This window comes from Dicentrarchus labrax, unplaced genomic scaffold, assembly GCF_905237075.1.
Source record: "Dicentrarchus labrax unplaced genomic scaffold, dlabrax2021, whole genome shotgun sequence".
NCBI classification, from domain to species: Eukaryota; Metazoa; Chordata; class Actinopteri; family Moronidae; genus Dicentrarchus; species Dicentrarchus labrax.
Genome location: NW_026136704.1, coordinates 12,389,754 through 12,413,854, shown reverse-complemented (window position 1 = coordinate 12,413,854; position 24,101 = coordinate 12,389,754). Strand labels below are relative to the sequence as shown.

The following is a 24,101-nucleotide window of genomic DNA, read 5'->3' as shown; positions in this document are numbered from 1 at the left end:
CTCTCTGTGAGTTTGTTTGATAAGTTGTTCCATACTCTCAGTTGTGTTGTTTCAGCGTATTGTAAAGGCGAACCATCGCAACTGTTTTCTAATCTTGTTCTTGCAATGAAAGAACCTGTAGCTTTGTCATCATTACAATTTGTTATTTAAGTGTCAAGAGAGGGTGAAGTGGTTAAGGCTTCCCTGCAAAAGGTTTCACAGTTGTTTTACCATAGTCGTGTCATGAAATGCAGCTCCTGTTTGTCGATTAGGCCTCTCTTAAATCTTTCAAACTGTAATTCAGTACATACAAATGCAAATATTAAGGTAGGAGGACTTCCACTCCTTTAAACATGAGCCCTGTGCTTATACTGTTCCATGTCTGGCTCATGACTGCCTGAAAGCTTGCGTGAAAAGATTTGATATTCTGCCCTGCCTTCCCTGGTGCCACACTGCCATTTTCTCTCTCCCTGAGGAGCAAAGAAAGAAAGAAAGGGCTGGAATGGGAACGATCTCCATCTCCAAATCATCTCTTGGTTGCCCCTTCAACTAAATAAATAACTCATTACAGTTCAGAGTAAGGAGCTTCATTTACTCTTGGCGATGTAATCGCAGATGTCTGTAGGTTGCCCCCACATCATCTCAAATACAAGTGTTTTTGGTGGAATCCCAAGAGAAGCAGTCCTGAAATGTTAACATACCAGTGAGGAGAGACTGGCAGTGGACTGCATATGGGAAACTGTTGATGGCAGATTGTTTGGCTTCACTGCAGAGTAGGATTAAGTGTGCTGTAAAAGCAAAAAGAATTCTGTTTGCTACAATATTAAAGTGTATATACGCTAAATAATCATGACAACTGAGACACACATGACTGTCAAGAGCCTTGTGTGAGCCACAAGAGGCATAATCACCCCACAGCCACATTCCACATTTAATGTCAATACCAAAGAAAAAACAAGAAGTCCTGCATGGTGCAAGACTTAATGAAACAACCAGACAGACCTGAAGAATTTGCAAATATATTCTGTTTTTACCTCCTTAAAGATCTAATCCAGAGATGTATTACAACACATAAAAATAGCCTGCTTGGAACAATAATGTATGTCTGATATCTTTTTTTCCCGCAAAACAAATGTAATTTCCACATTAAAATCCTTCAACCAACACCTACTCCTTCTACCTCATTAAAAAATTCCTGAATCTATGACTATACAAATTTTGTTCATAGTTAGTTTCTAAGGTTTTCCTGCTGGACACAAGATGTTTCCTACTTCACTGTAAGGTTCTCAGTGTCTGTGCACTGGTGGCTTCAGGTTTCTATATCACACTTGTATACATTGTTAATTGGACTAGGTTTGATGTCCAAACTATTTGTGAATTGTGTATTTATCATAAAGGAAGCTCATAGGCCCCGACCCTTAGAATCATATTTTCAATGGGCACAGAGAAACTTTCCACTTTCAGCAGATGAATGTGAAAACATCCTTCTAGTGTCAAACTCTGCTCATACATCATTCTGCACAGTGAAGCTCAAACATCCAACAGTAGGAACAAGAAGAAAAAATATGAATTAACTTAGTTTAGGTCTAATCCTGTAGATCATCGGATGTAATTTTGAAACACATCAAACATTACATCAAAATGACTCTTTCTCAACGCTGACTGATAAAAAGATTTAACCTCAGATCAGTTTTTTTATTAAGGGAAACTTTTATTTGCCTAGTGTCCCTTTAAAAAGCTGATGTCTCTACCTTTATTAATATTTAGAACAGTTCAGAACACCGTACTACAAAATTGCCACATACTTTCTCATTCTTTTTTTTTTTTGTAATTTAATAGTTGCTGTTCAAATGTGTTAGAAAACTTCTTCTACTGTATCCTGAGGAAGGCAACACAGCAGGCGCATGAATGCCATTTTTCAGTAAAACGGATGTTGGGATTTCCGTCCATTGTTTCGTGCTGGGAACACTATTATCAATGTTGTTGTTTTTAATCATTGCATTAGGAAACGGTGCAACAAACAGAAGGTCTAGCCAGTGATGAAAGACGACCTTTTTTACCAGATGACCCCAACACTGCAAAACAATCAGTGAAGGTAGTCAGTAGGCCTAGAACACCTATACTGGCTTTAAAAGTAATAATTCGACAGAATGGAGTGCTTATTTGTTTCTCCCAAATGTTTACATCTTTTTTTTTTTATTCTATTATATATTTTTCTATGAGTGTTATGTCATTACCTCTCTTAATGGCAGAAAATACCACCTTTCAAAGTAATCCTGAGCGAGAAAAATGCAGTTTTATTTTAAAAAGATGGATGCTTAAGTAATGAGCACATGAAATAGGCCTGAATTACAGCAACGTTTCCCACATCTCGCACTCATCCTCGGCGTGCTGTACAACGCAAAGAGTTGCAGGCTGCTCCTCTGCTTCACTTTAGCTCTGCGTGAAATAGCGACCTTGATGAGGCTATAAAACGCTATGGTTGGCTGACTTTCCTCACCGTGAATTGCCCCACATCCTTTTGGGGGGGGGGACTCTTGGTCGAAGATGAGGGCAGCAATGTAAAGGAAATGAAGTTAGTGAACTGAGTGGGGTTAACTGAGCAGGAAAAGACAAACCCGCTGCAGAGGAACTCGTGCTGGTGGTGTATTCCTGCGGGAACTGTCACCATGAGGACAGACAGGAACATGAATGGATATTTGCATAGTGTAGAGTAGAGGCTGATGACTGACTATTCAAATATACTGGACTGATTTGAAGTGGTTATAAATGTATGTTGTGAATGCGTTCATCATCGGCCTAACTTAAAGGAAATTGTGGCTTACTTGTGCAGAGGAGAGGTGTGAAAGTGTCTCCACAGTTCTGTATTTTCTAGAAATATTCCACATAAAATTTGATCCTTGTGAAAAATATTTGATTAGTTCGGTGAAATGTGTAAGATAAAATGCTTTCTGGAGTTAACATGGGGGCCTAAATCGATGAGCACACTTTGTCCACCACTAAATTGCGGACGTTTAGAAGTGTGAGAACATACAGTGACAGGTAGGCAATGGGTTTGCTTTGTTGCACTGATGTTTGTGGTGTGCTTTTGAAGTTATCACATCAGTTCACCCACATGGCCGATATTTGAAGTGTTGCGAACACAAGTGAATCCCAACTCTAACTATTGAAACACCTGAAAACAAAGCAAAAAAACAAACATATCTTTTACACTTTTTTCTTCTACAATTTTCTCAACCAAAATGCTTTATAAATCAGATTTACGACGCTCTTTCTTTCTCTGCTTTTCCCTTATTTCATGGTTCAGTGGCCTCACACACGGCAGGCAAGGGGAGGTTTTACTCTCTGCTCATTGGTCGCGGCTTTCCCATCTCAGCAACATTTCCATTCATGCACCCGGCGCTCCTTTTCAGCCCCTTTCAAAATAACTCACTGTCATCATCATTGGAAAAACGGCTCTGCCTGGACGGGACTAATTATTTAAACTCGGCGGAGGAGTGATTAGATCGAGAAAAAAAAAGAAAGAAAGAAAGAAAGAAAGAAAGAAAGATCAAACGACCGACAGAGAAACGACAGGTGAGTGAGAAAAACAACGCAGACTGATTTGGCGTTCGCTGAAGTCCTTGCTCAGGCGGACTGCAGCGAAGGTGTGTGCATGCAGGAGGACAATAAATCATTTCCACTTATTTTATTGCTTTCATTGATGCGCGGTCGCTCTGCAAAAAGCTGCAGATTTGCGCGTCAATCGGTCAGAAAACAGCTGATGTTTGCATCAATCTGCGCTGCCGTTTGTGTCATCAGATTTGTTGTTAAGCTTCTTCCATGTATGAGTTAAAATATGAGTTTTGCAGTCGAAATATGCTGGAGTTTTTGTCAGCTCACTTATTCTCACTTTGGGGGAGTCTGTAGTCTGTGTAAAGGGGGGTGGTGGGGGGGATGGAATGCGTATTAGCTGAAAATCAGTTGGCTCTCGTTTATGATGGATAACAGCAAGGTAAGATGCTTAAAATGTAACACTAGAGGGGTCCCGGCCCACGGGGCTGTCTCGGAGGGAGGTTCACGCCGTTATTCACCAGTCCTCCTCCGCCTAATTGGCTGCAGATGCAGTATCCTATGCTCCTTTTACCGCGGAGAAATTGGATGCATTTGGGGAACTTTATGAGGCGAGCCCTGCGTTTGCCTGCAGGAGCCGAGAAGACAAAAAAAAAAAAAAAAATACACATTGTGTCCCCTACAAGTATTTAAACCGTGCCACGTTCATATATAAGCCCTCCTCCATTGGCTAATTTGTCATGGGGCAGGAATTCTTAAAAACAAACAAACAAACAAACAAACAAAAAAAACTTGAAAAGTGCGCAGTAATAAAGGAGAAATTTCAGCTCTGTTATAGGAAGGTATAAATCTCCTATGCCTTTTTTATTGTTTCATTTTCTTTATTTGTGGAATTTTACCTGTCAGGCACTGCTTTAAAATCACAAGGCCCCATGATCCTGCACCCACCACTAATTATGCTAAAATGCAGAGTCGGTTAAAAGGTTCCTGATTGTATATACATCCTAATCCTGGCGGGTCAGGGCACGCATGCTACTGAACAGGAGAATGGTGTCCCAATGGCCCTGTTAAGATATGTCAAACTTTAACGGTGCGTTCTGGATGCCAATATAGAGGTCCATATACGTTCATTTGCTTCATCTCACAGTCTATATAACAGCCATTTGTGATGGTATGTGCCACTGCCTTCCTAATAATTGCGCAGGGAGGGAAGGGCTAAAGACAACGTCCTCTAAGTGCCCTTTCACCCTAGACTTTGTAAGCTGCACTTATTAAAGCGAAAAGTGTTTCAATATGTGGTAAGCTTTAGGGGGGAAAACGTGATGGGGGTTGGGATGGGGCCCTTTTCTTCTTGCTGCCCAGCTCCTATTGGGCGAGTTGGAGTAATTCATCCATGTTACCAGTAGGTTAGTGGTGTAATTTCCATCTGTTGGTGTTGTAATGTACGGACAGTATAATCAAAACCTACCTGTATCTAATACCACTGACCGCTCTTGAGAAAAAAAAATTAAAAAAATTGAAGTCTCTATGAAGGAATCAAAGGATCATGTGTGCAGTCAGACACACAGGGGGCCATTAAGCACATTTGAATTTCCCTTTATTTTGGTGGAAGTGGTAACCCATGTGTGCTCTATGTGGAAGTTCACAAAACCAGCGGTACTTTGGGAGTGTTTGCAGTTCAGCACGTAGCTGTCATGTCAATTGTAAGGGGTGGCTTGGTGTCAACAAGAAGTGAGAGATTTTAGAGCAAAATGTCAGATACATTGGAAAATAATACAAAAAGCATCACGCTGAAAACGAAATAATAATCATTTGTATTAATTATTTATGTATTAATAACAATTTTCCTTTTCTCAGGGCCCTTTGGACACTGAGCACCCTTGGGCCTGTCTGTCAAGTAGACATGTTTCAAACTGTCCCTGACACGTCGTCTTACGTCAAGGTAAGACACCACCGTCTCTTCGAGCAGGTAATGTTGGAGGGACAAACTGGGGTCCTTTCATTTTTTACTTGGGATGTAATGTTGAACCATACCTCCCCCACATATTTCTAAAATACAAAAAAACAAAAAAAACAATCAGCTTTATTTATTTACATTAGGAATAAGCCGAATTATATGTGTACATTGCATTTTCTGTTGGCTTTATATGAGTAGAATTTCAAAAAAGATATTTTTAAACATTATAAGCTCAACACCTGTAGCTTTACACTTTATCCTCAAGCCAAAAAAACTTATTATCATGTTTGACGTCATGAATCCCCCCCCCCTCTTTTTGTCCCCCAGTCCTGAGAATGTAAATAAAGCAAACAGCGCACATCTGGTTTTCACATTAAAAAAAACACGGCATCGCGTCTCGCAGCGTGAATACCTGCAACTGCTACACATCTGAGGCAGTCAAACCATTCAATGTTTGGTTCTTTTTAACGTATTAAAACCGCACGTGACCCCATCGTGTCCACATCGTTCCAAGTTCAACGTGCACTTTTGCTCGTGGTGTCAATTAATTTGGGAGGCTGCATGACGTTTGCTCACATCCATCATAATAATCTGCTGAGGGGTGACTGCTCGGATTGTGCCTCATTAAAACGGGCCATTGTGCAGAGGCGAGCTATGGTAATATCTTCATAATCAAGGTATTTTTCCAAGGGCGACTTGTTAATGTTTTGAAGACTTATTTCCCCCTTTGAATAAGGGCTCTTTTCATCCAGCCACGGCGTTTGTGCCGCTGCAAGGAGACTCGGCGTTTCAGGGCCACAGAACAATTCCTGATTTGTTGTGAAAGGCTTGAATAGCGGGGAATGTTTCAGGGGGGGAAAAATGCGTTCAGATGAGTATTTCTGCTAAAAAAAAAAAAAAAAAAAAGACAGCAGACCAATGAGGTACAAAGGTTAAGCATGCAAGGTGATTTTTAGAGTTAACTTTTGAGTTTTACACTGCTTGCATCTTAATGTGGGAATGCAAGATAGATTAATTCTGTTTGTTCTGATTCCATTAATTTTATTTTTCTGTCCTGCCCGGATTCAGGGTTAGCGTGTGTTTAATGCGTGCAAGTGCTTCTCTCACATTCAGGGAGATATTGGTCAGAATGTGGCACGCCTCAATACAAAAATTTAAAGAAATATTCCTCATTCGAGCGAATCCACGGCCCAGCATTTGGTTTTGTTTGGTTAAGGCCAGGCGAGACTGGAACTCTCCAATAAAAATAAATCTCAAATTAATTATGGCCTAGAGCGAGGGCCCAGACAGTTCGTGCTTATATGTGCTGCAGACTCCACTTTTTGCTCTCAGTATTTTGACTCGGGCTGTCTTCTAGCACGAAAGGAGGAATGATTTGAATACAAGTCTGCAGTCTGATAAACAGCAAACTCACCAGGCTCCTATTGACTGGGACTATTTCTTTTGTTGCAACAACCCTCTGCGGAAAGCTCATGATGTGTTACATGCATTGCTAGCACTATAAAAAACAGTTTTTTTTATACAAAGCACAAGAACAGAGAATAGGTCATTTGTTGGGGACAGTTCCATCTGAATGTTTTGAGAAAACTTTGCCTTTATCAAGTGCCAGCACCTTGATAATGAGGCAGAATCAACTCAACCCACTGTTAACAAAAATGTGCTTGATTAAAGAGACCTCTTTAAGTTTATTTCCTCCTTTATATTTCCCCTTTGACAGAATGCTTTCACTGGTTAGGCCTACATGCCGAATAAAAATCTTAATGCTCACTTTCTCTCGTGTGAGACTGTAACCAAATTCCATACACTAAATCTTAGTAGATCTCCATATAAGCTAAAAAAGAAATGATGTGTCTAACAATTGAAAGACTGCTGAACATAAGTCTGCATAGTGTCCGCCCACCTCTGGCTGGTTGCCCCGGCGGAGAGACAGAGGAGCTACTGGCTCGTGGTGTAAGGAAGAAATGTCTGGCTGTCTAGTTCCAGCGTCAAGCCAGATGTTCTGTGGTTCACTGTGTAAACCAACTTGCATCTGTTTATTGGCCTTCCAAAATGTTTGTTACCACTGTATTCATTATGGTCTTGGTAGGTCCTGGACCCCCAGTCTTCCTAATAAGCTCTATGACTGGGATGTGGCAGGTATTGTATTACAGGAGAGGGAATGATTTTGTATGAGGCAGGTTGTTGGCGAGATGTTGGCAGATTAGAAAATCTGACTTCTCAGGGAGACAGAAAAGCATCCTGTAAAGTTTCATTTCTCTGCATTTTAATTATTTACACATTGTAAACGAATTGTTGACTCTGCAGTGGGGTGGACGCTAAACTTGCCTTTTTTATTAATGGAAACTGATGGGATAATTGCAGAGGAGCCCAGCAGTATAAAACTAAAAGAATAGGGTATTCAAATAGATATGTATCACTGGTCATAAAGCCATGTATGGTGAATCTGGAGGTCACATCTTAACTACTTGTTTACTTTGCCACTTTATCACCGGTCTTCCTACAATAAAATGCACATTAAAACGTGAGACAGGGGAATGTATATTAAAATAAAAAAGAAACCAAAGCAGTCACTGAAGAGTTAAACAAGGTGTCTCCCTTAATTACACGAGTCTGACTGGCCTCAGGCAGGAGAAGCCTTGACCCTTAGCAGGATCCAGATGTGGTGGTCCCAAGGGTGGGGGCCCTCAGCCCCACCCGACCCCCAAGTCAAGAGCAGACAGGCCGGCCCTGCTCGTTGCTGCGGCGCAGTCTCTGTTTGGCTGCTGAGGCCGTTCCCCGAGGCAGAACCCCAACACTGCAAAAAATAGACCGTAATCTCCCCGGTAAACTAAATAGCATTATATTTTTAGACATTGTAAAACGTGGTGGTGTAATGAGTTATTCACTTCTGTCCAAAGTACAGCTTTTCCTATCCAATGTGATTTTCTTGATACCAGTTGAATGATAGGTAGAATGAATTAAGGTATAGGCTTTTAAGGCTTGTTAAATGAAACAATTAAGATAGTAGGCTACAAGTGTGGATTTCATTTTAAGTTTATGAATCTGAGTTATTGTTAGTTTGACGTGTGTTATTTGTCTTCACAAAAAAAAAAAGCAGCACTGAAATGTTGAATTGTGCAATACATTTGCAAAATTGACGTTTCTTGCAGTGTTTTTGGTCTGGTCACGTTCAGAGCTGGCTCCATGTCTAGCATCTGCACTAAAATTATGCTTGAATTGATGAGGGCAATTTCATAGGGCAGACGAAACGAAAAAAAAAAAAAAAAAAACTATGTGGGGGGTGGGGAATAGATGGTTTCTTTTTCTTGTTTTTTAACCAAGAAAGAAACCCTTGAATAGCAATAGCAAAGTCAATAATATGTATTACAATAATCTACATTTGTGCCCCCTTTTCAAGTGCACTTTTGTTGACGCAGGCTGCATTTCACCCATTCAGTCCTGTGCTGAACAGCAGACGCACACGTGTAGAGCAGACCCTCAGACTATAGTGCGGTTAGGAGCTGAATGCTTGGATTTTATTAATGGTGTCTCAAGCAAACTTCACAGAAGCTTCACACAGAGCTGTAACAAAAAAGACAAGGTTGCAACAACCCCTGCCATAGGTGTTAAGGTTTCTCTCCTTCTTTTGATTTAGAGCTCCATCAGCAGTAAGCCTGAGAGAAACATCTGTCCACGTTCAAAGATAAACTTTATTTAACGTATCACAATGAAATATAGTATAAAACAGGCTGATTTACAGAGGGATGGAGGCATGGCCAGATGCACGTCTGTGAACCAGTGTAGGCGTGAACCAAAAGCGCTCTAAAACATGGGATCACATAACTTAAGAGTGTCCTGCGATAGTAAACCTGAATTCCGAAAACCTCCGTTAAATGTGAGCATAAATAATTCATAACTCGGACAAATAGTAAACCCTTCCACACCGTATGTGACATTACTGGGAAATCAAAACACACAACCCTATTCTACAGCAGGCTACACAGCAATGGCTGTGCACAACGCAGGCAGTCATCCTGTGTAAATATTTCCGAGCAGAAAAACATAACAGCAGAGCGAACACTCAATTGTTTTCCCTGCTTATCTCTCTGGGACAGTATCCTGCTTTTTTGAAGGCAGGGCTTTCGGTGACACACAGCTTCCTTCTCAACCTTCTCAACAGTGGTGACTTCACTTCCCAAATTTAGAGGAAAGAAAAAACTCAATCCGGTAAAAGTGTCTCTTTCTCTCCGCCACATACCGGGGGCTGGAATTAATTCAGGAGCGTGTCATGTTTGGGATATTGTCGGGGTCCGCTGAAAATTGCGCAAAATGGACGGAACTATTAAGGTAAGGGTGGAGAACGGGGTGTATGAGTTTGTGGGAGACTGCTTTTTCGGAGTTGCGCCTCCTTTTTTAAGCAATGGGTTGAAATGCCCCTCTGTGTTGGTCTGTGAGCTGGGACCTCCAATCTGACGACGATGAGCGGCTTTTTTCTCTCGGTTTGAAAGGGGTAACGAGATTTTCTTCTTTTTCCTCTTTCCTTGAAAGTATCCACTTTCCCTTTTCAATAAGCTGCCTGGTTGTGAGGATACGCTGCGGTGTGGATTCAAGGCTAAATCAGAATCACGCTTTGGATTTTGGGGACCAAGCGCACAATTACGCACGTCTGGAAAGGCTAAAGGAGTGGCTATTTGTTTCAGACAACGCACTGTAGACTGTACTTTCATATAGGTATAAGTAATCCACGAGTTCAACGATTTGGTTTAGTCTGGGCAGCGGTATTGAGCAATAGCCATGACTGGATGTACCGCTGGATACGATGTGTCGAGCTGCGCAACAGCGGTGTGGCACATCGCCCGGCTCGGTCCGAAGATCTTGTCGTGGGTCAAAAAAACAGACTGTGATGGTTTGGTATTTACACAAGAAAGAATCTTTCTCTCTTTTTTGCTGTTGATTTTTTTGTAATGCCTCTTCCTCCGTCGCACTGAGAGTTTTGTCAAAGTTAAAGGAAAGCTGTCATTTGGTAACTTCATGCGGTAACTGCTCAGTTTGCGACACGTAAAACCACAAGGCTTCACAATGATACCTTGGCTTGCTCCTTATATAGTTACACAACTATTTTGAAATGGTATGTTAGTTGGTATGGTAGTTTAGAGCGCTGGTCTACATTAACATTGGCTACTGGCCCCCGACAGTCAAATTCCAGATGCATTATGGCTGCAGCCACCAGATGTTGAATGGCAAGTCCCGATTAGTTCACCCTGCGATGCGTTCAGTCTGTGTCCTCCGGTTAACAAGTGTAAGCTCAGAAGAATGCAGCATTTTCATTTACTGTTATTGTTGCTGAAAAGCAGTGCTACTTGTTTTCTTTTTAGAAGATTAAAGTAGCGGGTTTGTGGCGGCTGGGTGTGGTGTGAGTTTTGGAAGAGTGTAAACGCCGGCCAGACAAAAATGTCAGGCTGCATATAGTCACTTAAATCCCGTCATTCACCGCTCACAGCGCTGTGATTGTTTCATTATGTATCGGGGAAGAATGCCATGCGGCGCGGAGGACGCGAACGTCTCAGCCTGGATGTTTGTAACACAGCAAGAAGTTGTGACAATTAATGTAATCATAATTGAATCCTCGGGTATAAATGACTGGCTGCTAGCTGCATTCATGCCCGCTAAAAGAAAGGAAGGGCTCTCTAGCCATGAGAGCTTCCTGTTCTACACAATCTTTTCCTGACAGGTTTCCTCTTCCTCCTTAAACAAAAGGCAGGAATGCCCCCCCCGCCGGTGGCTCCTGCGAGATGGCTGTGTGTGAACGCCAAACAATCACACGTGCAGTCTGGTGGATGTGGGGCTATTGCATATATCCAGCCGCTCCAAACGCGTCGTGACGCATTTTTAAGAGATAGACTTGGCTGATGTAAACAGAACAGAGGTGGCTCCCAGCAGGTGTCACACTCACACAATGCTCATAATGGGCCGACAGTTTAACAGCTGAGCTATGATTTATTTCAAGTTTTCCCCCTTTGTCTTTAGGACTGTATGGACGTACACTGCAAAAATAGAGTTCAGATTGTATCTATGTTTTCACCCAATTATTTTTAAGGACTAAATATGTTGTTGTTTTTTTTAACCTGTGTGGAGTTTTCAGGGATTATGTTCAGGGATGGCACTCAGAAGAAATTTATCTAAATTGTGTTAAGAGTGAAACCATTGGAGAATTCTCTATGGACACTGTGAGACAGACAGAAAACTGAGTGTAACCGCCTGTAGCTGTCACTGTGTGTGTGTTCCCCGCAGATACTGGAAAGAAAACATAGGCACTGGTCTGGCACTGGTATGTCATCCTTTCAGCTTCTCTTCATGGTGTGCTCCTATTTTTAAAAACCCTCTGCAATCTCGATAGGCACACACCACTTGCCAATCATGGTTTCAATTGTGCAGGCTGATATGTCACTGTAAATATAACGTGCAACAGTCATAATAGTTAAGTTAGCCCTTATCAGGCTGTAATGAGACATTCCCTCACTCTTCTACACTTTATCATCCACAGACTAGCTGGTGTGCTCTGCTCAGATAGTGAGTCCTGCTGCCAGGGTTCAGACTATGATGGATCCACTGATGAAATCACTGGAAAATCTAATTCTGGCAAGAAATGCTCTAGAGAGGTTCAGCTTTTTTATTCACCCATTACCCCAAAGAATAGCATTTTATTAAAGCAGTAGTATATACACAAGTTTTTTTTTTTATTATTTGAAATGTGGCATAAACCTGTTTCTTACTGTGTGAAGACAAATGTAATATAACACCTGATATTTTCATGACGTTTGAAAAGTATCACATTATTAAAAAGTATACATGTACCTTTTATTCCAGGCTGTTCACAAAGGCTCATTAAAACTTTATTTTATTTGTGTACAAACAGCCAGTAGTTGATCTGTGGCATTGCAACAGAGGGCACTATAGTGCAATTGCAAACTGAAACCCTTTTCCACTCCAAATGTTGCCATAACTTGAGAAAATAAATAGTGCAGAGTGAAGGCTTCACCTGTCCCTTTCTTTTATTGGATCAGTTTGAATGTAAAGTACTTGAAAATTAAAATAATTTCAACTTTAGTAATTAGAAAAGCTCCAATAGCCGCCAATCACTATCAAAATCAATGATTCAAATATTGCATCAAGTACAGCGATGATCATGTTTTTTTTGTGTTGCCACACAATTTAGTCTTGCTAATGTTTATTTGAACCATGCAGCATTGCCTCTTTTCTTTACAAATATAAGTAAAATGTAATGTTTTTATACAGTTATAACCGCCATAAAAGACATGCAGGTTGTGCTTATTGTAGTTAAAATAAGTATTTTTTTAACACAATATCAAAATGGAGCTGGTGAGAGAGCATTCCGGCCATTTATAGTCACTGTAGTGTTGTGGTGTTTGCATATACCACATGCATATAAAAAACAGCTTCTAGCTTCTAAGAAACATTCATCGTCAAAATAGGGACACGTGAAAACATGCATGAAATGTCTTAGAATGATAATGAAGTTACGTGAGATCATGAGGATTTAGCTTTCATAAAAGTAACATTTTAGAGAATGCAAACAGCTTCACGCTGGAAATATTGATCAATGAATATAAAGTAGCCTTTTCCCCCTGAGGCAGATATGTGGCATTTTGGAATGAAATAATTCAGTCCTCAGGAATTAGACACGTCTCTGTCTAAGCTGTGCCATCAGATCCTATCAGATCCAGATGTGCATCAGACCCGAGCTTAAACCTCAGCAGAAGCATATGACTGTAATGATTTCACTTTATATTCTGACTTATTGTTTTTCGTATTTGTTTGTTTGATCATTTTCAACAATGATAGACGGAGCAATTATAACAAAAGGCTGACTCATCAAGTTATTGTTAAGCATTATCCACATTCTGTGCCATTCAATTGAGATGGTGACATTGCCTGACTCTGATCACTGACAAACACTAAGCAGTGACATCTGTATGTTAAAATGTGACCCATCAAGTGTACAATCCATGCTTTACTTCTAAGACATTACACAAGGAGCATGTTGGAAAGCATGTAACATCTTGGCCAGCCCTGAGTTTCTGCGTTTGTTTTCTTTAATAAACTTACATTGCTCCAGCTGAGCCACAGTAGAGGGGTCAGTGTAGCCTTGACCCCCCCTGCTTCTGTTGAGTCTTCAGCTGTGGAGGAAAAGCCCAACGCTCAGACAAGACAGACACATCAGGACATGACAGGATTTTTCAGTCAAGAAGATACTGACAATGGGGGAGAGAAGATTATGACACAACCAAGAATCTGGGAAATTTGGTTTTGAATATTTTAAATTGTCAGCTCATTTGATCAGTCATTTATTTGTTTTAAGTGTAAGCCAATGCGTCATTACTGGTGTAACAGCTGTATGTATTGACTGATAATGTCAGTACACCAGTGCGGTGGCAGCGCCCAAGCTTACAACTCTGTCTTACTCCACTGTGGGCATGATTGAAGTCATCCTAACATCAACAGGAAGCTACAGTTGCTACGTGGGCTGTATACACAAACTACTTAGGATGCCAGACTGCGATATGACCAATAACTGCACATAATTGCTGTAAACAAAAATATACAAGAGATTGAAAATTTGACATCACAAGCTTCTGGAAAGTGTCAAATGAGAAACTTGAGTTGTATCTGCTCTTGTTTGTGAGTGTATTCTTCTTATTCTTATTACACATTTCCCCCATTTGAATCAGTTTGACATTTTGGGAAATATGCCTCTTTGCTTTCTTTCCTGGAGTTAGATCAGAAGATTGATAACGCTCTCATATCTGTCTGTTAAATATGAAGCTACAGCCAGGAAGAAGCAGTGAGCAGCCATGTCCAAAAGTTAAATCAAATGCTGCAGCAGCTCTAAGACTTTAATTAACACATTATAACTTAATTGAAAAAGTGTAAAGTTAAGTGCCAAAGAACTATAATGTGTTAATTAGTTATCTTTAGTGATGTTTGGTAGCTGTATTCTGTTACAGTTGGATAGATGCTTTATGCTATGCTAAGCTAACCTTGGTATCGATCTGGTCATGTAACTCTCTACAAGAAAGCAAAAATATCTTCCAAAATATCAAAGTATGATAGTATGTTTAGTGCATATTGGTTTGAATGGCTGCTGTATATATATATATGGCCTACATGTAATTTGCTTACATACTAGCAGTTGTAAAGCGAGTTGAGAAAGACATACCAAGTATTTGTTCCTTCCACCCACAGGAGGCGCTATCAGTGGTGAGTGAAGACCAGTCCTTATTTGAGCCTCCGTACGCTGCTGCTGCCCCTCTCCCCAAGACAGACATGACTGCATCTGGCACACAGGACTATGGCCAAACCCACAAAATCAACCCCTTACCCCCACAGCAGGAGTGGATCAACCAGCCAGTGCGGGTCAACGTCAAGAGAGAATATGAGCACATGAATGGATCCAGGTATGGCACGACAACTTCCCTTTTTTAGTTTTAGTGTTCAGTGAGTTTATACTGTGTCCATCTTTACTAGACATTTTGTGTTCATCAGTGGAGCTGCTGCTATAAATGTTGACATTTAGTCATTCAACAGGCCATTTCTTTACAACAACTAACCTTCACTTTTGGCTTCTAAACTTCGATATACTTGGCCCTGGCCAGTGTAGGACTTAAATATTTCATGCCAAAGTCAATGACGGGAAAAGAAAAACCAACAACACCCAGTTTGTCTGCTGATAATATTTTTGCAACTTTCTTGTGTGTGTGTGTGTGTGTGTGTGTGTGTGTGTGTGTGTGTGTGTGTGTGTGTGTGTGTGTGTGTGTGTGTGTGTGTGTTTGTGTAGCAGGGAGTCTCCAGTGGACTGCAGTGTGGGTAAATGTAATAAGCTGGTGGGGGGTAACGACACATCTCAGATGAACTATGGAAACTACATGGATGAGAAGAATGCCCCTCCCCCCAACATGACCACCAATGAGCGGAGAGTCATTGTACCTGCAGGTAAGACTTTCTTAAAGCTGCATATAATCTGACATGAGATGGATATGGTTGAATATGTGTGTTTTCATAAAATAGTGAATTTGTTTATTCACTGGATATTTACACAGGTGCAAATTGTTCTAGGTGTTTTTTTTTCCTAGGCTGCTGCTTGGATTACAAAGAGAAATCACTCTTCTGTTTTGGCAGGATTTTGCCAATGCTGTAAATGTTTTATGAGTCCCATTTGTATTTAGTTGGTTCATGGGGTAAAGCATTGTTGCAGTGTTTTATGTCACTCACGGGAGCATGGCAGAATTTGTGCAGGTAGAGATGTCTGTTTGTCTGCCAGACCTTCATATTTCTTCACTGGTCTCACGAATTTGTACTTTCAGCGTGTTAAATAACACAGTTTAGGGAGTAACAAGTGCAGTTTCAGGGTTATTGCCTTTAGAAAAGTAATTTTAATGCATAAGTTGATTATGTTGGTTTGCTTAAGCCAGAGAGCCAAAGAGAATGACTGTATTTTCCCAAAAATGAGCACATGTGATTCACTTAATTAAAATCGAATGGTGCCTTGGTAAATTTTCCATTTTAAAGGCTATTCAAGTGTCAGAGCTAAACTGATGCAAACAGCCACTCATCTATTAATCTAATAGGAGCTCCACATAGAGGCCACTCCTAAACTGTTAGTGGTAAGTTTGGATGTGCAGTATACCAGACTTGGGTCAAGCAGTACTTTCAAAAATCTCTTTGTTATAGTTCACTTTGTTTCCATGTGGGACAATGCAAAACACACTGAAACGTTTGAACAATCACAGGAAGGGATTTCAGAGTGAATACTATTCTGTAAAAGATTATTCACCTGAAACCTAATATGAGTCATCCCATGCAGGCAAACCCTGTCCATGTGGTTAAAATAAGACTATATTTACAGGTATCCGAACAAGGTCTGCTACTGATACAGAATTCTGTTTCCAATTTGTTCATTTTGCCCTCTTCCTTTTTGTTGGTCAGACACAACTCCCAACTCTGTCTTCCCTGGTGTGCGTCCAGAAACAACTGTAATGGAGTTGCTTCCTGCTGCAAAAGAGAGATAACCAAGGCCACATAGATATAAAGGCAGTTATAATATACAATATAGTATACTTACTGTCACCATCTCCATTTGTTTTATTTTAATTTTTTTTTTTAATAACTTGATTTAATTGAACCATAACTTGATTACTTATATATATGCCATTACATTTATCCATTTCATTATCAGTTTTAGTTTTTTATTCTTAAACATTGTTATTATTGTAATTGTGCTTTGGCAACATGTCAAATGTCATGCCAACAAATAAAAAATTTAATTGACTTAGAATTTTAAAATTTAAATATCCTCTTTTCTTCTTCTTCCGTCTGCCTGTAGACCCGTCGTTGTGGTCCCATGACCATGTGCGCCAGTGGCTTGAGTGGGCCATCAAGGAGTACGGCCTGTTAGAGATCGACACGGCCATGTTTCAGAACACAGATGGCAAAGAGCTCTGCAAGATGAGCAAGGAGGACTTCCTCCGGCTCACCACCATGTACAATGCCGAAGTGCTTCTCTCTCATCTCAGTTACCTCAGGGAAAGTAAGTATGCTTTGTATAACTTAAGTGTAAGAATAAACAGATAATCAATGAAAGATAACCAGTTAATGGGTTAATGGAAGAAATATTGGACTCCAGTAAAAGTTGTTTGGTGATAAAAAAAAAAGAACAGAAAAATGAAAAAAGTATATTCAGATTGGTTGACAGCATAAGGAAAGTAAAAGAACTGTTGTGAAGTGAACTGCGCTCTTGGTGTTCCCTGATTTTTGTGCTTAAGTTGAAGTCTGCACTGGCATTCATCTTTGCCAAAGAATGGAAGTCAAACTCAACTTTCAAGACACAAGCCTCTTTTAATATACTTTTCTTTGCTTTTGGATGAGAAGTGGGAGTGAAAAAATGCCAAACCCAGGCAAACAACATGACACTTTTTTGTGTCACCGCACTATACTCACATTACCATCAATAAACAATGAAATGGCTTTTACTGGAAACTCATTTCTCCATAATGGCAACCCAGTATTAATCAGAGCTGTGGAAACCAAGAGGGTTTCTTTCCCTTCTCAAGATAACCATCAACTACATCCCCCACTTGACTTTGCAGCGCCTTATTCCACATGGTCCAGAAAGATGAAGCCCAGGTGCATTGCCTCAGGAATCACGCTAGGCCTATGTGTTCAGCACAGCAAAGAAAGTTGATCTGCAATTTGCAATGGAGGCAACTAAATTTGAGCCTCTTACCTTTGAAGAGCTCCTCGGTGCAATCCTGTTTCATATGTTTCGGCGGGGAAACAAAGCCAATTTTCTGAGGCAGTATGCAAATTACTTTCTAATGTAAGATGTAACATCTGGCATGGCTGTTGGCTTGAATACACGGTGATGTCTAGTTCAGACAATAGCTATGTCCACTGTTTACTATAAAAATAAGCAGATCATGAGTAATGTGATTGTTGGGCATACTGAGAACAGTTTGTACCATCTTTGAATTATTTGCATTCTGTACTTTAAAATAGTGAGAACTGCCTCTGCTGCTGCTGCTGCTGCTGCTGCAGAATAAACTGACACCACGTTGGGTGGAGTGACTGATGGCTCAACTAAATTTAACATTACTCCCAAAAAAATGCGATGTGCCTCAGCGTGATGTAATGGGAACTGTATTTTGTGGGTGTCAACAGTTTTCTCTATGCACAGCGTCTGGGCAGAGAGAGATGCTTGTCATGAGTATAACAGCCTCATTGTGCAGCGCTGCAGCGGGTGGATCTGTCTGACCGCCACTGGGCACACTCCGCAGAGCAGTTTTCATTATGGCCACTGGCTGCGGGACTTAGCCACGGCTTAGGCGTGCTGCACCACGACTCTGCCCATTGCTGCCCTTTTTTTGATTTAGACCTTGTGTTTTTTGGAGACAGAAGAGATGTCTCGGGAATCCTCTCCACTTGCCAGTTGAAATTGCTTTGGATCCGTTCCCGACAATCAAAAAGATGAATGCTCCCGTCCCGTGCCTGGACTGACTGACCTGTTTTGGGGCAGCTCTCTGAGAAGCGAGCAGTGTGTATTATTGACACTGGGAGCCTAAGGGCAAGAGGAACCATGTTAGTAAATTAATGTCTAAGGAATACTGAGAAGGAGGAGGAAGAGGAGGAGGGCTGAGGCTTTATACAGACCCTGCAGGGCTGATGATTTGGAAACTAAAGCCATTCTCTCTTTTCCCCCCGCAGCACAAACAAACACAATCATAGACGAGAAGTAACCCCGTCCAGAAAATAGACCTCTGGCTTCACTCACGAGAGCTGGAGCTGGGCCGAGCTTCTAGAATACAGAAAAAGAGAAAGGGAGGGATAGACTGAGCCAAGCCCTGGAAGTATTAGTGATCATGTGATGTCTTCCCCCATCCTCCTTCAAAAAAAAAAATGGATGGTCCAAGGGTTTACTGCAATAATTTAATACACATCTGTGTGCATCCTGTGTGCCTTCGGTTCTGTTTATTGAACCTCTGATTAACATTCCTCTGAGTCATTAAGCCCTGTATGTACACTCGGCACGGGGCAAGGACACACTTCCCCACCCTACAGCCATACCATAACAAAACATTCTTGCCACGTCATGCGCAGAAATATCGCTCAGACACCCACACTGGTCCAACTGCGGGCACAATCTGAACATCTGTCTGGCTACCCAGCTGCTCGCTGTAACAAGGGTTGTTGCCCGTGCATTATTTTGGCCTCATTGTTGGTCACTTATCCAGATTTTTATAAGTGATGGCCGCCCGCACCCCAATGTGCTTTCAATTTGGGGTGCAATTTGAGAATTTGTTCAAATTAGTCTGTCAGGGAGGGACCACGGACTGTTTGCTTTATCGCACCCATGTAGGTCGGTTTGATACCACATGTGCTGGAAGCAGAGCGGAGCAAAAAACCTCAGACAACGAAAAGCTGTATCCTCTGACACACAGAGATGTGAGAAGAGAAAAGGGAAAAGAGAAGGGAGAAGGCATAAATTAAACTGGGGAGAGGGAGTGAGGATGGAAAGTAACAAGACAGAGCTGCGAGCAAAGCTACTGTGCATCTAAAGAAACATAATCGTAGAAATTGGATGAAGAAATGCATCCTCGAGATATAGATTTTACAGTAGTTATTTGAGGACAAGGGCAGGGGGGTGTGAGCAAGAGAAACAGTTATAGAAAGCGTGTGTGAGATAGAAAAAAAAAAAGTCGGGGGGGTGAACTATTTTTCAGAAGTGTGTGGAAGCGGTCCGAGGTGGTCATGATTGAGTGCCGTTGGAGAATAGCAATAGTTCTGTTTCCCAGCTGTCGCCGCTGCTTGTGTGTCTGGATGGATTTACAGTGAGGGAGTCAAGACGGAGTGAGTGAGAGAGAGAGAGAGAGAGAGAGAGAAAGAGAGTGATAAGTCAGGCTTCTGCGCTGCTGCTGCTTGCTCCAGAGTGGGGGACATTCTCGAGCCCTCAATAGTTTATACAGACCATAAACATCTGGGCTCGAAGGCTGAGTAGGGAAAAAGGAGGTCTGGAGAGCTCTCTCTCTTTCTCTTTCTCTTTCTCTCGCACTCTCTTTCCTCTTTCTCCCCTCACAACATTTTTATTGAGCTCCCCTTGCATTAGTTCTTTCTATTGGCAGATTATCACTGGTGCAGAGGGGCTCAACGGGCTGGCTCTGAGCCCTTTACTGTTAGCTGTCTGCTGTTAGCCACCATTACAGAGCAGTTTGCGGCTGCTCATTTGACTGCTGGGGTTCAGACACTTAGCACTACAGGAATTTATGTACATATCACATTAGCATAAGTAGAGGTGGATAATAAGCAGTTGCTATTCATGTAAACACTGGGATGAGTTCAGCTGTAATTTAAGCAAGATACTTAGAGGTCCATTATAATTGTACTTTCAACCCAATTGGCAGTTAAAAATGTTGATATGCAGCAATCCTGCAAAAGCTTGGATTTCAGTCATTGATGTTTTTTAATGTTAAAGGTCCAATGTGTAACATTTAGAAGGATCTGTTGGTGGACAACATAATATTCATAGCTATGTTTTTATTAGTGGATTATCACCTGAAAATAAGAATCGTTAGCTCGTTTTGTTACCTTGAAATTAGACGTTTTTATAGTGGTAGCTGGTCGGATGAGGCCACCATGTTGAACCACCATATTTCTACGGTAGCCCAGAAAGGACAAACTAGACACTGGCTCTAGATAGGGTCTTTCACAGCCACAATAGTTTGTCTTGGAAGACTAGCAGTAGTCATGTGCTTTCAATCTGCAACTTCACCCAGGATGCCACTAAATCCTACACATTGGTCCTTTAATCCTAAAAAAATTTTATTATTATATTATAATATTATTCCTCTAAAACATTTGGTCAAGGTTAGGAAGGTTTTCATCGTGGTCCTCAAATGAAAAACAACATAAGGTAGGGGATGGGATGGTACAATACTTTGTTGATCCATCCCTCCACCACAACCTTACAAAAAGGTCTTGTTGCTGTAACAACATAACTCTACTTCCGCACATGTTCTGTCCTTTTACGAACAACCCATTATGTCATTCTCTGGTGAGGACAGCCTTGAATACCCAAGTACCAGCCCAGTGTCCCTAGGAATTATCTTCATATTGGACAATTCCGCACCCCGAGATTTATGTCCAATGCCAACATTCAGTGCCAATGCAGGAAGTAGAGTGCCCTTTACACAGCAAGGCGGAAAGTAAAGTGGAGGTCATGGGGCGGGATGGGTGTGTAGTGCATTTGAATTCCATATGTGAGTTAATGCCCAGTCACAGACCAGGAATTATTTTTTTGCTTTTTTTCACACAAAGATGACCATAATATTTAGCTATAGGCAACACTTTTTGTCTACTACAGTGGTAGAGCTGCATCATATGTCTTAGGCCAACCTTCAAAAATGGATATGTGGAGATTATTTATTATTAATGAAAAATCTGACATTAGACTTCGGTGCATTGAGTGAAGGACTGTCTGATGGTCAATTTCCTCTTGGATCTATAATATTAACTCTATACTATAAATACTACATTATATATTATAGCTCATATACTCTATAGAGTAGTGTCAACTTCATGATCAAAGAAAGAAGTAGAAACATATTGTTGCAGAAAAGTAAGAAGATCATAGACACAGTTGTTTGTAGCAATCCTATCATATTTATATAATATTTATATGATCATTCAGAAGTGTCTGTGCTGCTGAAATACACCCCCAGACTAAGGCAAGTCTTTAACAAAACATTTTAGGGGAGACATGACTTCATACAGTTTTTACTATAGATACTTGATATATCCTGGGAGTTGAGCGCCTGACATGACTCATTAAATTAACCCCCACCCGCTACAATAATTTGAGCTAGACTTTATACTGTCAAAACTATGGTGTGGTTTGAAAAATAAGAATTATTAAAATTGGCCATTGGCCATTCTAGTGTTAAATAAAACAAATGTACTTTCCCTAACCTTACAAGGTTTGTTCGCTGTCTCACTGGGACGTTTATTGAAAGATTTGGTCTCCTTTCAGTTTACAGACGGGGCTGGGTCATTATAGCTTGGTAACTGAAGGCGAATTGTGATCCTGGGTAACTCCAGAATTGTCTCATTTAAATGTTTTGTCTTTATAACTGGCCTGCTACCATTAACCACCAGTAATCCTACATTCAGGAATCACCTGGTTTTGTTTAGGGTTGGATGTAGCACCATTTGTAACTTTGGCACTCCGTACCTTACTCTGCAACTCGGTCATGTAGACTTCTCAGTGTAAACCTTACAAGAGAAATACAATTGTTTTTTCCTGTTATGTGGCAGCTTATACAGCAAAGGAGAAAAGTATTTGTTGTGCTTTTGTTGAAAAGCAACTTCCCAGATAGTTCCCAGTACCCCTGGGAAGTTGTCATTGGGAAACTGGAAAAGGGCAGGCACTTTAAAAAATCCTTGGCAGATGATTGGATGAACCATCGGCGTCTATCACAGGCGAACTTCAACCAACGAACCATATAACAAAGTCAAACTCTTATCGAAGCCAGTGGGGACAAGAGCAGAAACATCTTTTCCATTTCTCTCTCAATGAAGAAATACTCTCCAGTTCTGATATAACTGATGCCAGAAGCATTTACGCTAACCTCTTTAGCAGCCACTATTTTAGTTTGAACAAATAGTCACTTCTCCCACGCATCGTCACACACATACCTAGCATTAAACTATACCCGTAGCTCATGTTGTCGCTGCCAGTAGTTCCTCAAAGGATGCTGATTGGCTCATATCCACAGTGTTCAGACACAAGCACATAGCTTGAAACCTGGCGTGATCTTGTCCAGCTACCTCGTAAAGCTAGAACAGTAGGACACAGTCTGTGGAAATGTTGTATTTAAACGTGATAAATAAAGTTATGTGAATTATTTTTCAATGAGTGATTTCTTTAAGTACTGGAAACAAGTTCTTATTTTGTTATTTTTTTGGGTCCGTCAGCTGAGAAAACATTCACATGGGTTGTTTTAGAAGGCAAATAATCTTTTTTGGTTTGGAGGACGTTTTGGAAATTTCTCACGTGCGCTATGTATGGCTGGTATGAAGATAGTCTGTGGGGCTACTCAGTGCAGCTTTATCCTATAGAGCTAAAAGTATGACTTACTGTTGGCTGGAGTCTATTTGCCTCCCTTGAGGTGGCAAGATGCCCAAAACTGGGTGACTGGGACCCTCAGTTTGTTGACAAAGCTCAGACCACATGTTTGAGGCAGTAGTATCATATAGCTCTAGAGAATAAACAGCAGAGGCCCGATGGAGGTCAATTACAATGCTGAACAAGCCTGTAAAGATCTCTGTCAATATTATGGGCGTGCCAAACTGGAGGACAGGGCCTTTTGAAAGAGCCATCAGTGATAGGAAGGAGAGAAAAGAAAATTGTTTGTGGATGTTATGTAATCTAGCAGACTGCGAGCAGATGTGACTGGTGAGGGAAACAGAGAGTGAGGGTCTTAAAGGCCGAACACTGGCCAGTCCTCCCACTGTGCTGTCAGATTACCGGGACATGTTTGTTTTCTGAGAGAGGAAGAAGCCGTCCAAATAAATAGGCAGCGAAGCCAAGACTCCCTCCACCAAACTGTCAGCTGTGGTGTCTCTCTCGCCCTCTCTCACTCTCTCTCTTACAGCAGTCCTGAATTTCTCTGTGGGATGGTTTTGAGGTTTTCTCAGCAATGCTGCCTGTTTGCCTGTCTGGGTCAGCCCACATATGTGGCACACAGTAGGAAAAGGGTTAACAGCCCCTTTCCTCCTCCCTGCGCTCCCTCTTTTTCTGTCTGTCTGTTCATCTTTCTCTTACACTTTCTCCCCCATTCCAAAGATGGTGTTTTGTGGCTCGCTTGCCCCTGTCCGCTTACACTCTGCGTGTGGAATTATTTTTGTACGGGGAGCTGCGTTTGATTGCTGTGCAGGGACCCTGCCTCATACAATGGCTCCCCTGTTCTGAGGCCCCCAGGTTTCTAAACGAGACCCAGAGCCTTGGGGGTGCCGTGGAGTAGGTAGTAATGGGAGGGGTGGGGTGTTGGGAGGTTAGAATACATTT

At 41.3% G+C, this 24,101-nt stretch overlaps 1 protein-coding gene across 7 annotated transcripts in view; it reads left to right on the top strand.

Moving 5' to 3' along the window:
• Positions 1-3,364: 3,364 nt before the first annotated feature.
• The window catches only part of fli1 (Fli-1 proto-oncogene, ETS transcription factor), a 33,281-nt gene continuing 12,544 nt past the window's right edge, over positions 3,365-24,101 (top strand). Inside the window, exons 1-5 of one of the 7 annotated variants that reach the window (XM_051397454.1) lie at positions 3,365-3,555; positions 5,389-5,500; positions 14,732-14,943; positions 15,327-15,478; positions 16,869-17,072. In XM_051397454.1, the coding sequence (XP_051253414.1) occupies positions 5,435-5,500; positions 14,732-14,943; positions 15,327-15,478; positions 16,869-17,072 (634 nt within the window). In that variant the 5' untranslated portion in view covers positions 3,365-3,555; positions 5,389-5,434. Of the gene's footprint in view, positions 3,556-5,388; positions 5,501-9,647; positions 9,815-9,840; positions 9,978-14,731; positions 14,944-15,323; positions 15,479-16,868; positions 17,073-24,101 lie in introns of those variants that run through there. The other 6 variants (XM_051397457.1, XM_051397453.1, XM_051397455.1 and 3 more) reach the window with 6 other exon arrangements.